Source organism: Ailuropoda melanoleuca, chromosome 1 (genome assembly GCF_002007445.2).
Source record: "Ailuropoda melanoleuca isolate Jingjing chromosome 1, ASM200744v2, whole genome shotgun sequence".
In the NCBI taxonomy this organism is placed as follows: domain Eukaryota; kingdom Metazoa; phylum Chordata; class Mammalia; order Carnivora; family Ursidae; genus Ailuropoda; species Ailuropoda melanoleuca.
Genome location: NC_048218.1, coordinates 100619014 through 100638337, shown reverse-complemented (window position 1 = coordinate 100638337; position 19324 = coordinate 100619014). Strand labels below are relative to the sequence as shown.

Here is a 19324-nt window from a genome sequence, read left to right as displayed (position 1 = left end):
GAGAGAGGGAACACAAGCAGGGGGGAGTGGGAGAGGAAGAAGCAGGCTCATAGCGGAAGAGCCTGATGTGGGGCTCGATCCCATAACGCTGGGATCACGCCCTGAGCCAAAGGCAGACGCTTAACTGCTGTGCCACCCAGGCGCCCCCATGGTGTCCCCTCTTGTCCCCAGTCCTCTCTGCGGCATGGAATTTGAAGCTACCGTGAACTTCTCTGGGCATGTGCCTTGCAGACGGTGGGCTTTCCCATCTCTCCTGCCTTTATCCCCCCTCTCCCCAACTCTGATTCCCCTAGAGCTCCCTTCTTCTGCAGTTCCCTGCCCCGTCCCCTTGCAGTAACTCTTCTTGGTTAACACCTTATTTACTAATGGATGTCCAGGTCGTAAAAGTATTCTTTACTCCTATGTAAGATAGGGAGTATCTACTTTGTGTTATTCGAGTTCTCTTCCGATGCTCTGTATATTCCACATTTCTATTTGTACGTTATGATTTAATGATTAAGCACTGGGCACCTGTTGGAAGACTTGGTACCTGTTCAAAAGACCTGATTTCTGTTCGTGGTTCAACTACTAACTATGCATGCACTTAACAGAGGGGTCATGAACTGTAAATGCCTTCAGAGGTCAGCGAGAAACATAAATGAGTGGAGAAGCCCAGATACAAGGCAATAAGGAGTAGCGGGGACTGTAGCAAACTAGTAACTGTATGCCCTGGCCAAAATGGACAGCAGCTACTCAGCACCAGCCTGTGGGCGCCATGGAGTTCCCAGAGAAGGTGTTCCCTGGTCCTCGAATGAATGAGTGAGTGAGTGAACAGTTAAACATCCCTTCTGTAGTATAAAAATCATTTATATACTTCTGTGTGTGTGATGATATATGCTGGACCAGCAATATTCACACCAGTTATGTAAATACCAGTCTTCCTAAAAGTCCAATAAATGAGCATCCCATGCATTACACACCATTTAGTGAAAGAATTAACATAGTCCCACTCGAGTAAAATAAGAAATATCATTTTAGAATAGTATTTTCACAATAACAAATAGTGGGTAGTGGAAGAGGAAGGGGCCAGGGTTTGGGGATGGGCAATGGATCAAGGAGGAGCGGCAGCTCATTTTAAGCCCCCTCAGCACACCCTGCAGAGACACCATCGCACATTCAGGACACCTGGAGCTCACCAAAACCTCAAGCATTCCCGCTTGCTTTCTTCACGACAAATCCTTAGAAAAATGAAATGTGTTTACACCTACCCTTGGGTAATTACAACCCACATTTTATATTCCTTCTCCTTTGAAAGTTTCTTGAAACAAAAAAAAGATATATTGTAAAAATATGGGTGATTATTTATCATGTATAAAGTCTTTGAATAATGCATCAAAGATCCATTGAAATACATGAAATAACATATTTTAACGGCCCAGTCACAAACTCGGTGGGGATATTGAGCATCAAATGACAGAGCGGGGCCAGTGGCCCTCCCAGCCGCTCCGACTGTGGATAGAACATGAGCAAGGCACGTTTGAAATCCATAAGCACATGCGTAGTTCCTTCCCACTGTGCTTCTTGAGGAAAACCAAACGATTGCCTTAGAATTATAAGCAACTGCAGGAGGTATAAACCCACTAAGATTATTTTATCAGACACACAGGCAAGATCTAATAAATCCAGACCTGAGATTAAATGGAGTATGGGGGAAAGAGCCCTGGATTCAAGAAACAGAAGTTCAGCCTGCCGTCCCTTCTTTGTGACCTTTGTGTACCAGTTATCTTTTGCCATAGCGATGATATATATTCCAAAAAACGCCTGTACCCGTGGCATTCAGTAACAAACCTCGATTTCTGCTTAGGGGCCTGTAGGTCGGCCGAGCAGTTCTACTGATCAGAGCCGGGTTCCGAGGGGCTTACTCGGATGTGCAGTCAGCTGCGGGCTGGTGAGGCGCCTTTACTGCCCTTGGCTGAGCTCTCTCGAGCGTTCAGGGCTTCAGCCGGGACAACTGCTGATCGAGCTCTGCGCCGTGAAGTCCCCCATCTGCCAGCAGGCAAGCCTGGACTTGTCCTGAGGGCAGAGGCAGGGCTTCCTGAGGGGGACACTTGGCACTGGGACACCGGCACTTCCTATGCATCCTGTTGGCCGGATGCGTCAGAGGCCAGCCCGGGGGTGGGGAAGTAGACTCCAGCTCTTGATGGGAGAAGCTGCGAGGTCACGGTATGGAGGGGGCAGGTTCAGGGAGCGAAGAATTGGGATCATTTTTATAAACCAGGCTCTTATGGGTCTGGGGAACTTTGACTTCTCTGAGTAACTAACTGTTACCTTGCGTGTTATCCGCACATGGTNAGTAACTAACTGTTACCTTGCGTGTTATCCGCACGTGGTTGTACAGCCAACCAGGGAATACAAGCGAGCATCATTTTAAACTCGAATTCAGTGCAACAGTTGAAGAGAAGCTAACTAAGGGACGGTGTAGGGGGTAAAAACCAAAGAATGTTAAACACTTCTGTGTAGACACTGGCGGTCTAAGCTACTGCTGGGAGACTGCTGTTTCTAAAATCAGAAAACACAAAGTAGTTCTGGGGTTCAGAACCGGACTCGGAGCAGCCCAGTCCCAGTCACTCAAACCAAGGCCAAGGACAGAGGCCGGATTCACAGTGGCTACCGCCCGAGTAGGAACCACAGCAAACTTGAGGGCCATTAGTCACATTGTTTCTCTCAGGGAATAAACCGGTCTTGTCCTTGTATTTTGAAAAAAGTATTCTCTTTATACCAGATTATATTATCACTTGGCTGGGTTTTTGAGGTATTGTCGTCTTAGTAGTTAAAAACCTTTCACCTCTGCCACCCTCTCATTGTTGTGTGTAGTTTCATAATCTCCCCAGTAATGGTAGTTGGAAGTCAGCACAGGCGTTTTATAAGTAAAGGTCTTCCTCACCGTAAAAGCCAAGCAGACGTTGATGCTCGTTGGTCCTCTCGACTATATGCCTTCCTGCTGCTGGCCAGTAGGCACTGTCGCTAAGAAAGCCACTTGCACTCACACTGAGATGCCCAGTAGGCGTATTGAGTCTCGTGTCTTCGTATTTCTGACCGTTCTCCATCCAGAACACCCTCTGTTCAGGTCCCAGGGCTCCCTGTCAGTAACTCCGGGCTGCAGTGTGGTTTTTCACTGCTTCGTGGTCCATAAGGAGGTTTCCGGGATAACCAGGACACAGACCTTTCAGCTCTAACATCGACAGGCAAGGCAGATGTCAGGCAGCCTTTTGCGTGAACAATTTGCTAAATGCCACTCGAAACATCAAGCAACCTTGAATTGGATACCTTAAATTATATCGCTAATTAAAAAATGAGGATCGTGTTTCGTTTTCACCTCTGATGATGCTTGAGAGATCCAGGCAAATTAGACCCCTGGCAGCTTGGATTTTGCAAGACTGCGTAGCCTGGTTCTAAGTGAGGCGGGCGTGGGGGTGTGCTGCAGTGTGAGGGACAGAGGCCGGGGACTCTATGTTGCAGGAGTGAGCCTTAGAGCAGCCGTGCTTCCCCAGGGTCGGGGAAGGGGCTCAGAACAGGGGTTATCATTTCTTGACCCTGTGACACAGAGGCCTTCCAGAGCACCAGGTGGCCCCACTCATCCCCCAGCCAGGCTGCTGCTTGAGATCTGTGACTGAGTTTCCCCAAAGCCGTCTTCATCTTAAAACCTGCTTAAAGGCTAAAGGCAAACAAATCCTTCTTGAAACCTGAGTCCATTTTAAGATGCCTTTACTAAAATCCCCTCTGAACCATTAGCTGTTATGTCATATAATTTCCTTTTCCTGAGAGTAACATTCTTGGTGATTACCGCTATAAGGAATTATAAGTCTCACCCGGTAAGAAGCCCTGTTCAGTTTCCCACGGTGATAATGTGGTACTAAGGCGATTTTCTGAATTTCTACCTGAGGTGTTTTTTTCGTTTCATTCTGACTAAATCTTTCTCTTCTGTTTTTTTTTTCTTTGCCTTTCCTGAGTTAGAAATGTTGTATGGTTTGGTTGATTGAGGTCTGAGTTGATCCTTAGCCAAAGGTCAGTTGGGGGCAGAATGACAAAATTTATGACCAGACTTTCTTCAGAATGAAAATATATATCCCTGGGTGTTTTAAACCTTATTTTCTAATGGTGTAATGGGTTGTTGTTATTATTATTTTTTTGTAATCTGTGCATCCAGTGACCAGACACTTCAAGACTTTAGCAGTGCAGTAAATAGAAAATGTTACATACTCCTAGATTCAAATCAGGTTTAACTTAATGCCTGTTTAATTTTAAAATATGCTTTTAATGTGATTTTTTAAATTTGCAGTTTTACTTCCCACTATTTCCTAATCCATATATTTTGAGTTTTAGATTAACAATGGGTTGATTGGAGGGGGTGGTTGACAAACTACAGATAATTAGTTTTAAAACGTAATTTATGTGGGATCAAAGGGTAACCTGAACATATTGGATTTCTCCAGGAAAAAAACAATTGCAATGGAAGAAAATTAAAAGGAGATTAATTCTAGCTCAGTAGAAGTCCAAGCTGCCTAATAGTTTAAGACAGCTTGAGGACACTCTGTCAGAGGTACTCAAGGCCAGGCAATGTATTCAAGTAAGTGACTTGAGAGGTCCCTTTACAAAGTCACACCACCTTTAAAATTCTGTATTCTTCTGTCTGGGCTTTCAGAAAGTAGAAAAAGGACTGTGAGTACGTACAGAGCACCTGCCCTGTGCCTAGCTCCAAACTATTTTCATCCTTCCTACAAAACACAGAATTATTCACCCCATTTTCCTGATAAGGAAACTGAGGTTCATAGAGGTTAAGTAATGGGCCCAGAGGAAGAAATGAGGATTCAGAACCTAAGCCCGACGGACTCCAAGCACCCTGAGCTGTTCACAGCAGAACCTGTGCCTTCCGTGCCTGGCGAGGGCTTGGCTCCTTGTCTGAACAGGAAGGCTGCCTGGGCACAGAAGGGAGCGGCCCGCTGGGGGGAAGGCTACCTTTCCTTACTGGATTTTCAGTAATTCCAGAAGTTACCAATAGGTGGCAGTACATACACGTAACAATGACGGTGCCTGTGTTAAATCGGTCGATTGTCTTTTTCCGGATGCCCTATCGTTGTCAAAGAATCACTGCATGTGAGCCATCTGAACAATTTACACAAAGCGTCCCTGCCCATTGGAATAAAGAAGGATACTAATGTCAACTATCAGACGAGTTGCTCTTTGTGTTTCTCCCTGTGACGGTAATAATGACAGAGCAGTTCGGTGTCGGCTTCCTAAACCTGGCTTCCACTAGTCCCCTTCTGCTCCCTTGCTGCTGGGGAGCGGCCTTTGCCCTTTCTTCTGAGCTGACACACAGACTGGGACGACGAGGGATGCTTGAAAAATTACTTCTTTAAAACTCTTCGTAGCCAAACAGTATTGAAATGTGTTCAATTTCAAAAAAAGTTTAGGACAGAGAGTTGTCTCCGTGGTCCCCCGTCGCGTGGAGCAGGCGCACAGCCGGGTGACCCTCTGAGGCCCCCCCTCCAGCACCGTCCCCGTGGAGCTCCGGGACTCACCACCATAAAGAGCTCCGAGAAGCCCGCACCTCTGAGGCTCTCGTGCTGCAGGCCGTCTGCTGTGTTGCAAGGTTGTGCCTTTCCGACTAGGTTCAGGGTTTCCTTCAGTTTCTCTAAGGTGAACCTGTGGCGTATTTTTTTTTTTTTTAATGACATAAATGAGCTCCCTTGGTTGGCTTTTGGCAACTTGCTCAAAGCATAGTTTTCCTTCAGACAACCCTGTTCTGTCTATTTAGGGAGAAAAAAAGGAGTCTTTCTTCAGAGAGCTGTGGCCCTGGGAGGCTGGCTCTGACGAGCTTCTTTGAATTGTCCCCGTGGGACAGGGCACTAGGTGACAGCAGGCTGAGGACCCCATTCACCTCTATCACCAGGAATGTAAACTCAGTGACTCCACACGGTTTTATTAGTCACCAACCATGTGTTTGGTATTGTGGCCTTAAATTATCTTTCACTTAAGATGAAATTGGTGTGAAAAAAATAATATTCACAAAAGTTATCATTTTATCATTTGTCAACTTATGAACTAAGTTATCATCATTGTCCTTTAGTAAAAGTTATCATTTGTAAGTTGGGAATGACATTGGTCACTCAATTCTCCATGCGACAAACACCTCAAACTGCTTTCCGTTAACAAAGCCAGACAGTTGTCACGCGCGCCCACAGTAACCAATAGCTGAGCAGAACTGGTGTCCTGTGTGCTTCTGCGCAGGCTGCAGAGTGGGATGAACCTGCAGATATGCTTCGTCAACGACAGCGGCAGTGACAAGGACAGCGACGCCGACGACAGTAAGACTGAAACCAGCTTGGACACCCCCTTGTCTCCCATGGTGAGTCCAAAGCCACCAAAGCTCTGTGTGTGTGCTTTCCTGGTCACTTAGCTTCTTTTTTTGTTGTTAGTCAGGAAAAAAACATGGCAGAGATGAAAAACGAAATGTCTCTTGCCCTTTCTTGACATAGCATGTGCCGAAAATTTGACAATGAAGAATCAAAGCTGTGATGCAGCAAGGAGACACGAGCCCTGTTAAAGTTAGCAACTACTTTCATATTAAACCATGAGAGAAATCGCATATGCCCCCAGAAAATCACGCTGGATACCAGCCCTTCTCCACTGGGCTTAGAAATATGAAGTGCAGACCAGCAGTGGGACACGTTTTAAAAGGCAGGGGCGGGGATCCGGGTGAGGACGGGAGGGCTAGCACCCAGAGACGTTGTTCAGAGAAACCAGCAAGATAACGTGTGTAAAACATTCCTTACTCATTCCTTGCACACATAGTACAAAGGATGGCTTAATGATCCTGGGAGCTAATTGCTGGAATCCTTTACTCTCTGTGAAGTCTGTATCACCTTTCTTTCCCAAGACCAACCAACAGGAAACCGTGTTGGTCCGTGAGTGTAGGGCAATGTCAGAACTTCATTGGATACCAGAGATCCTGTCCACTCCAGAGAACAACATGCTGCCTTAGCCCGGGGTTAAATATTTTGCTGTGTCTGATCGCTTTAGCAAAGTTTTGAAACCAAAAATCAAAGGAACGTCTCAAGTTTGTCATAAGTAGATTCTCCCTATTATTATGTGACTCTGCTAAAATCAGGGTCTGTTCTTGGCACTGAAGAAATAAACCATCTGCTTTAATGTTATTTGAGATTAATACAGACCAAATCAAGTGGCGAGTCGCATTGAAGGAGGGGACTCTCTCAGCCACTCTGGGAGGGCCCAGGGACTGCTCTAGTCCATCTCCAAAGATGGCGCCTGACACAGAAAGCTCAGGGCTGCTCTTTTTCCCTTCACAGAGCAAACAGAGTTCTTCCTATTCTGATAGAGACACTACTGAAGAGGAATCCGAATCCCTGGATGACATGGATTTCCTCACAAGGCAAAAGAAATTGCAAGCTGAAGCCAAAATGGCCCTCGCCATGGCCAAACCCATGGCCAAAATGCAAGTAGAAGTGGAAAAACAGAACAGGAAAAAGTCTCCCGTCGCTGATCTCGTAAGCAGCAGACACTGAAATGCCAGCGAGTGTTTGGTGGCTGCAAATGGTTGACGTGGTCCCAGTTCTTTCCCAGAGTTATGCAAACTTGGGTTTCTACAAGGCAATTTGTAAAAAGTACTGTCATTGAGAAATATTTAAGTTCGTTTCTTTTTCCTTCCTACTGCATCACTCAGACACATAAGCAACAGATTACACGAAAATGAACTCTGTTCTTGATTCATATGTACTATATTTCTTAGAAGCATAATTAGCTGTCAGGGGAATATTTTAATGTCATTAAAGCAATATCAGTTTAGAACCTACTGGTTATGGAAAACTCACTGTTGCCTTAGCTCTTGTTCCCACCTTTCAGCGAAGACAGTATGGCATAGTGGATAAGGACCCTGGGCTTTGAAGTTCACCTCTGCCGTTAACTTGCTGTGGGGCTCTGGGCAAGTTACTGAGGTCTCAGTTTTGTCATCTACACAATGGGAATAGTAACACCCATGTGAAAGCATGATTGTGCGAATTCAGTGAACAAAGCACGCAAAGCACACAGCACAGTCCTGGTAGCGTGGTGCAAACTAATAAAGGGCGGGTGTTATTAATTTTATCCATGTCATTGGTATTCCTGGAGCTCCCTGGTCAGTCATTTGTGGACGTGATCATTGACTCACCATTGTCACAGCCTGTGTTCAAGACCAGTCTGATAGCTTTTGATTTGATTAGTGTAGCATTTTGATGCCAATAGGGTTTTGGACAACATGGTGTATGAGGCTGGGGGGCAGGGAGCTCGCACTGGGAAGGGCAGACTGGGAAGGCTCTGGAGCACAGACCCTGAACGGAAGTGAGGGAGAGCAGGTCTGTTGGGAGAAAGGTGGGTCTTGTGCTCAGTGCCCTGGCTGCTCGGGTCACACCTCCGTTTCTTCCCTCTGTATCTTCAGCTGCCACACATGCCTCATATAAGCGAATGCCTGATGAAAAGAAGTTTAAAGCCCACCGACCTGCGGGACATGACTCTAGGGCAGCTACAAGTGATAGTCAATGATCTCCATTCCCAGATAGAAAGTAAGTGTACAGGGTGCTCAAATGGGGTGTCGAACGTGAAATATCGTGGGATAGTCCTACCTCCTTGATTCACTTCCTTTGCCGTGTCCTTGGGTTCCTCCTGCGTGCTGCGAGAGAAGGAAGAAAATCACAAGGCTCTGTTTTTATTTTTTTACTGTAAAATGCTCAGAAAGGTCGAGAATTATTCAAGGTTCACGGAGGTGATAGGTCCTTTTTATTCATCTCAAACCCCCAGCGCCTAGACAATGCCTGGTGTGTATTTGGCTCACAACATCTGTTTCTAGACTACAATTTGGTAGTTACACGTCATTAATTATGCAATTATACCCTCAACTTGACTTGTATATCTATTCATTTTAGGTCATCAAATCAGATCCACTTATTTTGTGGGACTGCAGGCGGGGAAAATATGTATGACCGATACGTGACAATTACAGGATGACAAATTATGGGCCTTTTCTCCCCAGAATAAAGAAGAGCCTCTAACAGAAATGTGCTGAGCAGGTGGTAGCTGAGTGGCGCTCACTTGAGGTGGCTGGTTGTGCAGAGAAGGGCAGCCGGTTGTTCGGTCAGATGAGAGAGAGAACATGGAATATGCTCCCTTGGGCAGTGTGGTCAGTCCAGCTGAACCCATGTGCCCTCCAAGCTCTGGAACATATGATTCTGTAAAATCCTGTGGACTTAGAGATTACAGAGCACCTAAGAGACATGCCAACCAGATGCATTCACACAAACTAACGATAGAAAAGCACTTGAGCTAACCAAGGAATCTGTACACAGACTGAATGTTTCATAAAAGATTTATTTATGGGGCACCTGAGTGGCTCAGTCAGTTAAGCATCTGACTCTTGGTTTCATTTCAGGGTCATGATCTCAGGGTTGTGAGATCGAGCCCAGCGTCAGGCTCCATGAATGGAGTCAGCTTGAGATTCTCTTTTTCCCTCTCCCTCTGTGACTCCCCACTCCCCACAACTTGCACGCTCGCTCTTAAAAAAAAAAAAAAAAGATTTGTTTTTTTAGGTATGGTGAAGGTATTGTAGTTATGTTAACTTAAAAAAAAAGAGCCTTGTCTTTAAAGATATATACTGAAACATTTACAGATGAAATGATATCATGTCTGAAATTTGCTTTAAAATAATCTGGTAGGAGAAGGGGAGATAGATACGTCAAGATTGGCGATGAGTTGATCGTTTTTGAAGCTGGTTGGATGCATGGAGCATGGGGATTCATTAAATCAGTCTCTTTACTTTTGCATCAGTTTGAAAATTTCCAGAGTAAAAAGTGAAAAACTTCATATGGGAAAAAAATTTCCATGCACTATGTGGGCCCTCTACTGAGTGCTAGTATAAAAAACAACTCTACTGGAATTTTTAAAAAAAAAATTTTTTTTTAATCTACCCTAAGAACATACTGAAAAAAATAGAATTGGACATACTCAGAGTTAATATGTTTAGTGTTGTTTTAAAATCAAGAGAAAGAGTTGAACATTCTAATTAAGAAACCATAGATTCACAGGTTTTTAAAAAAATTCTACTACATTTTAATTTTAGTTGAGAGTAAATTACTAGGACTGTAATTCTTTCAAGGACCTAAAAGGCTTTCTGATAGTTTGCCACAGAAACATCTGATAGTTTGCCACAGAAACATCTTCCTTAGACTTCTAAATGCTAAAATTATCATCTAGCCATTTTCAGTAGTAGATGAATTTAGATCTCTTTGTATGATTTTTTTTTCTCCCTTTTTTAAGTTAGAAACTAGTCTGACCTAAGGCAGATCAATGTACCATTTGAAGTCAGGATCTCTAAAAGCATTTCCAAGGAGGACCTAGCTGAATACCTCCTTCCTTTCTTCTGTTTCTGGGCCCAGAGCTCTTGCTGCTAACATGAATGCTATGGCCCATGTGTCCGTATGTCTGGACCTAGAAACATCGATCTAAGAGTGAAAAATAAGAGAGCCCCTTGCTTGTTCCTGTTTCTCAGGAACTGGAGCCAAATTCACCCAGTGCACTGATTTCAGGAGGATTAGAAATGTTTCGATCTAAATGTGTTTGATTCCCAGCATAAACCCTAAGGGATCTCTTCCGTGGTACTCTTGCAGAGATTGCAATGTCTTACACACTGGGCTTTCGCATATCTTGAGGTAGGACTTAGTTCCTCCTGAGAACAGCCCGCACTCTGCTGCCCCTACTGCAGGCCCTAGGGGGCCCCTCCTCCCGCTGGTGCCTGATGGATTTCAGGTGCGGGGGCTCCCTCCAACTGCCCTCCAACTGTCCTCCAGCTGTTGGGGTGGGAGCATCCCCGAGACGGAGGGTGGACAACTTAACATGCCCCAGACGTTTTTGCTCACATTTCTGCAAAACGAAATACTGCTTTTTCTAGCAAGCTGTTTTCCTAACAGCTAACGATTTCTTTTCCCACTTTAATGTGAATGTCATTGGAAATCCTTCCTCGTGTACTCCTTTTCTAACAACACTTCTGTAATTATGCAAACTAGTCATGTTCTCACACTGAGGACTTCTCCTGGGCTTGTGAAAGGCTAGTGGAGGAATTCGAAATCTTAGCGAAAGTAACTTGTATAATCGTCCATAGAGCGGCACACTGTCACTTAGATGCAGTTTTATCCATTTTTAAATGGCCCCTTGTCTTTGCTCCAGGCTTGAACGAAGAGTTGGTCCAGCTGCTGCTCATCCGAGACGAGCTGCACACAGAGCAAGACGCCATGCTGGTGGACATCGAGGACCTGACCAGGTCCGTGAGTGACGCGCACCCTTGCCAAAGAAGGAAGGAAGCCCAGGGTGGTCCGAAGTTGAAGAATTGGGGAAAGAGTGATCCCTAGAGAGCTCCTTCCCCTTACTTCCATGAGTAACTCACCTCATCTCTGCGGTGTCAGCTGTTCAGATGGAGGGGAAGTGGCTAAAACTCCTTTCCAAATGCATTGCTTAAAACACACACACACACACACAAATATGGATTGCTTTTTCACAACCGCCCTCCCAGTGCATTAGAATTTTTACACCCCCACAGAAATCAGGTCAGTTCTGGCCCAGGAGGACTTTTTCCTGAAGGACTGTCCCCTGGGCAGTCAGCCCTAAGCCATTCCATGTTGGCACGCGTCCAGCACACGAGCAGCCGTGCGGTGGGTGCCATGGAGTGGCATTTGCTGTTATGTGACCCGCTCTCGCTCGCATCTGCCATGTCCAGAAGGCAGGCACACTGGCATCTTTCCACCGCACCAGTGCCACCAGATTGCTCTCACCCGGGGAAACTCCAGGACTTGAGTTTCCAGCTGGGCCTGGCTCCAAGCACCCCTCTATACAGAGGTAAAGAATGTTGCCTCTCCCCACCAGGGATATGAAACGAGGCTAAGGCCAGTCAAGATCTTGCATTTCTTAGTAGTTTTCTTTGTAGAAAAGCCTATCCCCATAAGTGTATAAAGTGTATGAAATACTGTGAGCATTCATATTATCTCATATTTCCTTTGCTACCTTTTCTGAGACAGTACATATGAAGTCTTTAAACCAAGAGGTAATAATTGTTATTAATCCCAGAAATGGGATTCAGGGAGTAGAAGGCTCCCCAAGGAGAGAAAGATCACTGCTTGTCACAGAAACATAAGGAATTAACCCCAAGATCCAGAACCATTCCAGAGAAGCTTTGAAAACATATGTAGGGAAAATGCACTTAGCACCTACCACAGGACCTCTTCTCAATGCATAACACTGGATAAAATATTTTTCTAAATTCAGTGTTATAAAAATAGTTTGGGTAGCAAAATAAATGCTACAGAACTATGTTTAGGCTTTTTTTCTTAAAAAAAAAAGAAAGAAAAAAAGACCTATGGGCAGTACTCTGTGTTGTATGCTTTGGTTATTATATCGCCTCGCCCCTAACAAAAAACAAAAACAAAAAGCCAGAAGGCCTCATACCTTCTTAGTAGATTCGGCTGTATCTAAAATATCACACACGCATGTTTATTATTGCCATCTACCCATGCATTTCACGCACTGCCCCAGCAACTTTTATAGGTATTAAGATTATTATTAAGATTATGGGAAATCCCTAGTGAAATCTAAGACCAAAACCTGCATCTTCTAAAAAATATGTGAACTCTTTTGTAAGTTCTGTGACTTGCCTGTGACAGGGAGACCCTTTCTCTGCTCCTGAGCGCAGCACTGGCGTTCCTCATCACCAGGGGACGCTGAGAGGCTCCTCTCTCCTCTCAGTGTTAAGCTAGTACTTAGGTTTGGTGTGATCGTGGGAAAGAGGGCAGGCAGAACCATGGGATGAAAAGGAGAGGAGTTACTAATTTAAAGGTGTTAGAGGAACCCTTTGAAATGGAGCAGGTGGGGGAGAAGTTCCTAGTCCACTCCTGGCTGCAGGCTGTAACTGCTCGTGGGGGCTCTGAGGGTCCTTAAACATACCTAAAGGTAGCGAGGTCAAAACTGTGCAGCCCGATCCCAGAAGGCTGAGAGCAATCGGCTGGGAGGTCCCGTTCACCTGTTCCCTTTACCTGTCCAGCAGAGAAGGAGGCGGTCTGCCCTTCCAGGTGGCAATGCAGACGAGTGGTTCTCCATTTCGCCTGCACATTGGAATCACCTGGGGCGCTTTATAACTGCTGATGCCTGGTCCCACCCCCGAAGATCCTGATTTAATGATGCTGTGGGGTGGCCTGAGCATTCGGATTTTTTTAAAACTCTCCAGGTGATCCCAATGCAGAGCTGAATTTGAGATGCGCTGGCTTAAATAATGCCTTTTTAGAAAAGTGCTCCCTGACCGCCCCCACCCCCCAAGACTGGGGTAGGACCCTCTTCTCGGTGTTCCTGGCAACACGGCACTCCTTCCATGTGGAGCCCTATCATATTGTGTTAAATCATCTTCTGTTTCTCCTTACTCACTGCACACAACCCGCTCCTCCATCTAAAGCAAGGGCACACCGTTTTCATTCTTTGTTGTGTCCCCAGAGCCTAGGCCAGGGCCTGCCAGGCACGGGTCCTCCGTAATGATTGTTGCTAAAAACGGAGTCCTTGTGGGGCGTGAGTCAAACAAATGCTAATAAGGATTTTCATATAAATAGTTGCTGAGACCCTTTTAGTTTTATGGACTAAAACCCTTTCCCTTCTTTGCTTAAAATGTTAATGAAATTCGTGCTTGTATGTATGTCTCAAAATAACACCCAGCTTTCAGTATTTTCTGAAGCTATTTTCTGTCCTTTCCTCCCCTCTCAGAAAAACCCCTTGCTATATGTGTGCATGCACACACGTGTGCACTCACACAGATACATATTTTTAAACTGCTGTAGAAACTATGGTTCAGTTTGCTGCTGTGGAATCTTAGCTCAGGGGGCATCAGACTATTTCTTGAGCTGAATTTCAGTGAGGCCCATAAGCTCCTTGATGAAAGTGATCTAGGCTGTTTTATACACAGAAACAGGGCCATGGCCAGGGTCTGCTGAAGGGCATTTTTTTTGGGGGGAATAAAGGGCTGATCTCTTTTTCTTGAGTTCCCTTATTTTTAAATGCATATCACCAATTATTTGTGGGCTGTTGATTGTGGCAAGGACACTGTTGTCACTTCCGTATTTCTTGAAAGTATTTGTGGTTTGTCTCCCCTATACCATAGATAGGAGACATTCTGCACAAAACCAGTGAGTTAAACTTGACGTCATTGACTACCCAAATCTAGGCAGCACACAAAAACTGCCCCTGAGCCTTTGATTAAAGCTGGAAACCACAGACTTAGATGCTTTCTCTTGCCAAATTTATAAATTCCTAAAGTTGTCCCTCAAAACATTTGTCTTTCGTAGACGTCAAACCCTACCACTCTCTGGGAAAACATTTAATGAGTGCACATTCAAGTGACGTCATCAGCTTGGCTGTTCACCCCCCTCTGTCTCCACCGGCCAGCTGCTGGGTTGGCTGAATGTGGAGCTCACAGGCCGTAATAGGGCTTGATGACTAAGAAGACTTACCCCACTTTACCCTTACCTTCACTGCCATGATCATGCCCTTAGGACTAATACAGGGGGCAGGACTCATGCAAACATGGAAAATCTTGACATCTACAGAGACCCATAAATTGTTAGGAAGACATTAGCTTTTGTAAGAGGAGAACTGGATTATTGGCTTCAATGTCTGTCAAGAGCCTTTTGAATGGTTATGTTTGTGTCTGTGTGCATGTGTTTAGAGGAGTCACGCAGTTCCCTTCTATCGCAACACCTTGTTTGGACTTTTTGCTTAGCACATATATTCTGTCTGCTCTCTCCTTCTTTGCTTTCTGTTCCTTTTTGTCCCTCTCCACTGGAATATACGTGCCACGAAACCAAAGACCTCAGCGTCTGCTCACCACCAAATCCACAGCTCCAGGAGCAGTACGTGGCACGTAGAAACACACTAAATATTTGATGGGCATATTTTCCCAGATACTTACCTCTTTTTTTTTTCTTTAAGAAACACAGTGCTTTTTCTTCTCAAAAGTAGTGACATCTACCATTCTCAGGTTAATCTAGTGAGTTATTCAGTAAAAGGAATCATACATGGGATATACAAATTAAAGAGGGCAAACCATTTGAATTAAGTACTGTTTCTTAATTCTCTTGGTTTCATTATGAGTAACTCTGACCCTCAGTTTGGGGGATCATTGTAGCTGTGGATTAGAAAGCAGTTTGGATCTTTCCTCCTAGCACTAATTAATTGCATGATTCATTTTACAGACACGCGGAAAGTCAGCAGAAGCACATGGCAGAGAAAATGCCTGCAAAGTGAAAGAAGCCATCCGACCAGAGGACAAGCTAGAATTCCTTTTGCTTCTGTGGTTGTAAAAATGCTGTTGCTAAAGGTGGCGCAGAATCAAACAAATATCAGTGTTAGTCATTGATAATGTCTGAAGCTTAACGTCCAGTGATTGGCCTTTGCTTCTTAATTTATTTTAATTTTTTTACTGTGCCACTAAATATCAGGCATTTTAATAAAATATTGTTACAAAAAATGTACAGTACTGACACCATCACAAGTCATGGTTCTCAAAGAGGGTAGTTTTAACTTTATTTTTATTTGTTTAGAGATTTTAAGTTGGAGCAGTATTTTACCACTGACTACTTTCATTCTTCACTGTAGTTTTAAAGAACTGTAAATGACGGTGCTATCCATACAAGTCAGAAAATACATGCCTGCCTCGTAGTGAAGTCATAGCTCTCCGTAACGCGTACATTTTAATCAGTTTTCAACATTTTGTGAATGTTGACTACCTGAAGTTCATTTTTAGATGTGCTATTAACATTCTGTCGGATTCAGAGGGTTCCTTGAAAGTTTTATGTATAAATATGTAAAATAAAAATTAAAAATTTGTTTCATAGGATACGTCTTTTTGCTCACTAGCAAGTAGCAAGCCCGCTACTGGCTGTGTTTCTAACCTCTTCGCACTTCCTCAACTGAACTCCGCACTGTGAAGCCCTTGTCAGTGAAAGAAATAAAGTGCTCCAGAGGAAAGCAATGCAGAGAATTGCCAGGAAGATTATGAAGGGTGTGGGAGAGAGAGAGAGAGAGAGTGTGTGTGTGTGTGAGAGTGTGTATGTGTGTGAGTGTGTGTGAGAGTATGTGAATGTAGTATAAGAGAGTGTGTGTGTCAGTGTGTCAGAGTGTATGTGTGTGTCAGAGTGTGTGTGTGAGTGTATGTATGTGTGTGAGTGTGTATGTATGAGTGTGAGTGTGTGAGAGTGTGTATGTGTGTGACTGTGACAGTGTGTATGTGTGTGTGTCAGAGAGTATGTGAATGTAGTATAAGAGAGTATGTGTCAGAGTGTATGTGTGTGTCAGAGAGTGTGTGAGTGTGTGAGAGTATGTGTGTGTGGGAGTGTGTATGTGTGTGAGAGTGTGTATGTATGTGTGTGAGTGTGTGTATGTGTGTGAGAGTGTGTATGTGTGTGGGAGTGTGTATGTGTGTGAGAGCGTGTATGTGTGTGAGACTGTGTGACAGTGTGTATGTGTGAGAGTGTGTGTCAGAGTATGAATGTAGTATAAGAGAGTGTGTGTATGTCAGTGTGTGTGTCAGAGTGTATATGTGTGTGTCAGAGAGAGTGTGTGAGTGTGTGTGAGTGTGTGTATGTGAAAGAGTGTGTATGTGTGTGAGAGTGTGTGTGAGACTGTGTGACAGTGTGTGAGAGAGTATGTGAATGTAGTATAAGAGAGTGTATGTCAGAGTGTGTGTGTGAGTGTGAGAGAGAGAGTGTGTGTGTGCGTGTGCGGATGATCCAAAGAAGACAACCTCAGCAGCATCAGAACCAGCACTTCTGGCAGTGCTCCCCTTTTCAATCCGGAATGTTGGCGCTTTACCATTTACAAGCTCCTGGTCTTGTTAGAGCCTGTTACCACATCAAAACTCTATGTACCAAATTTGCCACATGAACAAATGATGCTGTGTTTGCTCTTTTCCCGAGGCCAGTTGTTGCCATGTTTCAGATTTTTAACCACTTCTATTTGGTCTCATGAAGAAAAATGCCAAGTCTAAAGTAGATTACAGATTGTCCCCAGTAAGTAGAGTTTCAAAATTGATTAAATTAGCTGATTTCTATGCAGGTATTAGAGAATGATAAACTAAAGCAGAGATGTGGAGTCAACATTCCAGAACCACCCACAGACCACCTGGTTTCATTATTATTAGGTCTATGATATAATCTGAAGATAGTTTATTTTATTTTATTTATTTTTAGTTTCAGATGTAGAATTTAGTGATTCATCACTTACATAACATGAAGATAGAAGTTTAGACAACTGTCAACCTTTCCCTTTCTTAAAAATACCCAGATAGCTATTCTAAATAATTGAGTTGCCTATTTTCAGTCTTCTAGTTAACAAAATAGGTAATCTAAAATTGTAACCTTAGTCATTTTTTATGGGCCTCAATCCAGTTATTTTCATTTGGAACAGAACAATACTGCAGCCCATAAATCTGTCTCGGCTTCTGTGAGTTGGCTATTGAGCAGAACGGGCGGCTCACCGGTGAGTGAAGGCTGGGGCCCAAGGAGGGGTCCTGTCCAAGGGAGCTTGGGGTCCCGCGCCAGCTGTCAGTCATCTCCCGGAGTGACCTCAGCCCTGAGGACAGGCTCAGCTGCCGGACCTTTGCTGGTGCAGCTGGGTGAGAATGTTGGTCCGTCAGCCAGCGGCTCACCTTCAGCTGCTCAGTGAAATCGCCTGGGGAGCTATAGAAACCACTGGCCCCACAGATACTGGTTTCATTGGTCCGAGGTGTGGCCTGAATGTGACACTCACACTGAGAACCACTGCCTTAGACATTCTTTTTTTAGCTTTTCTCTTTAATGATTTTTTAAATACCTACGCTTTTGTCTAATTAAAATGTATTCCTACTAATCTGAAACTCCTGGAGAGAGCCAACCTAGGAAGAGTGCAACAAAAAATGCCTGTGCCCACATCAGCACAGTAGCGTGACCTAAACCTTCTGGGTCATCCACGGCCTCAAGCCTGGACCAAAAGCTCAGCCCACCAAGAGAAACTATCCTAGTTTTTTCAATTGCCAGAATTGCCAATTCCCACAAAAACTTAGAAATAGGTATTTTTCTTTGTCTTCAACAACGCTATCTCTGGCTGGAAATGTGTTCTGAAGAAACCTCTCAATTCTTCAGTTGTTGGAAGCCCATAATCAGAACCAGAGAGCTCCTAACTGGAGAAGGAAAAGAGGGAGCTGACGCACACAAAGGCCCCCGTACACACCTCTGGGAGCAAAGCAGTTCTTTGCCAAAGTACAGCTGTTCTTCTTCCCCCTGAGACCCTCAAAGATTATACCCAGTGTACTTCCCCACCCCCGTGGAGGTGTCACCAAGGGACTCACCTCCAAGGGGATTCTTTCAAGATTGGGTCTTTCCAGTACTTTCCCTTAGGTTTTTCAGCAAGGACTGGGATTATTCCCAACAGGATTCTGTCCTGCTCTAGGTCACCCTTCTGTTCATAAACTAGGACCCTTACTAGTTAACCAGGCCTCATTAGAATGCTAGGTTACCTGACCTCAGAAATAGGGAATAGGGGGGCGCCTGGGTGGCTCAGTCATTAAGTGTCTGCCTACAGCTCAGGGTGTGATCCCGGAGTCCTGGGATCGAGCCCCATATCGGGCTCCTCCGCTGGCAGCCTGCTTCTCCGTCTCCCACACCCCTGCTTGTGTTCCCTTTCTCGCTGGCTGTCTCTCTGTCAAATAAATAAATAAAATCTTGGAAAAAAAAAAAAAAGAAAGAAATAGGGAATAGGGCCACCCCTCTTCCTGATTTTAGAAGAGTGAAGTACAGACAAGAGCACACAGGCTTTGGGGACCAGAGGGACTGGACACATCCTCACTCTACCATCTTCCCAGTGATTTGACCCTGAGCAAGTTACTAAAGATCTGTTTTCTCTTGTTTTATTACCTATAAATAAGATTTCTTGGAATTATTCCAAAGCTTCAATAAAATAATGTCCGTGAAAGCACCTGGCAACAAGTGGATCCTCAATAAATAATTACTGAAAGGAGAAGTGGGTGATCAGGGTCTGGATGGAGGAAGCATCCTGTATTTCGCCAGTTTCTGAGATTTGAAACACCCTTGTGGGGGTTTTTTTCTTGCTTGTTAATCGTTAACTTACAAAATGGATACTTAAGGAAGAAGTTAAAAACTCCGATCTTCAAAACCTCTCTCCTCCAAATATCAACGTTAAAACTCGGAATGTATTCTTACACACTTTCCTCCATGCTTGT

General features: G+C 44.5%; 1 protein-coding gene across 7 annotated transcripts in view; it reads left to right on the top strand.

The window, feature by feature from the left end:
- Nucleotides 1-15941, top strand: part of LOC100472458 (schwannomin-interacting protein 1) — a 559220-nt gene extending 543279 nt beyond the window's left edge. For all 7 annotated transcript variants that reach the window (XM_034663788.1, XM_034663784.1, XM_034663798.1 and 4 more), the window contains 5 exons: nt 6268-6385; nt 7347-7544; nt 8471-8594; nt 11248-11341; nt 15303-15941. In XM_034663788.1, the coding sequence (XP_034519679.1) occupies nt 6268-6385; nt 7347-7544; nt 8471-8594; nt 11248-11341; nt 15303-15354 (586 nt within the window). In that variant the 3' untranslated portion in view covers nt 15355-15941. The remainder of the gene's footprint in view (nt 1-6267; nt 6386-7346; nt 7545-8470; nt 8595-11247; nt 11342-15302) is intronic.
- Nucleotides 15942-19324: the final 3383 nt, after the last annotated feature.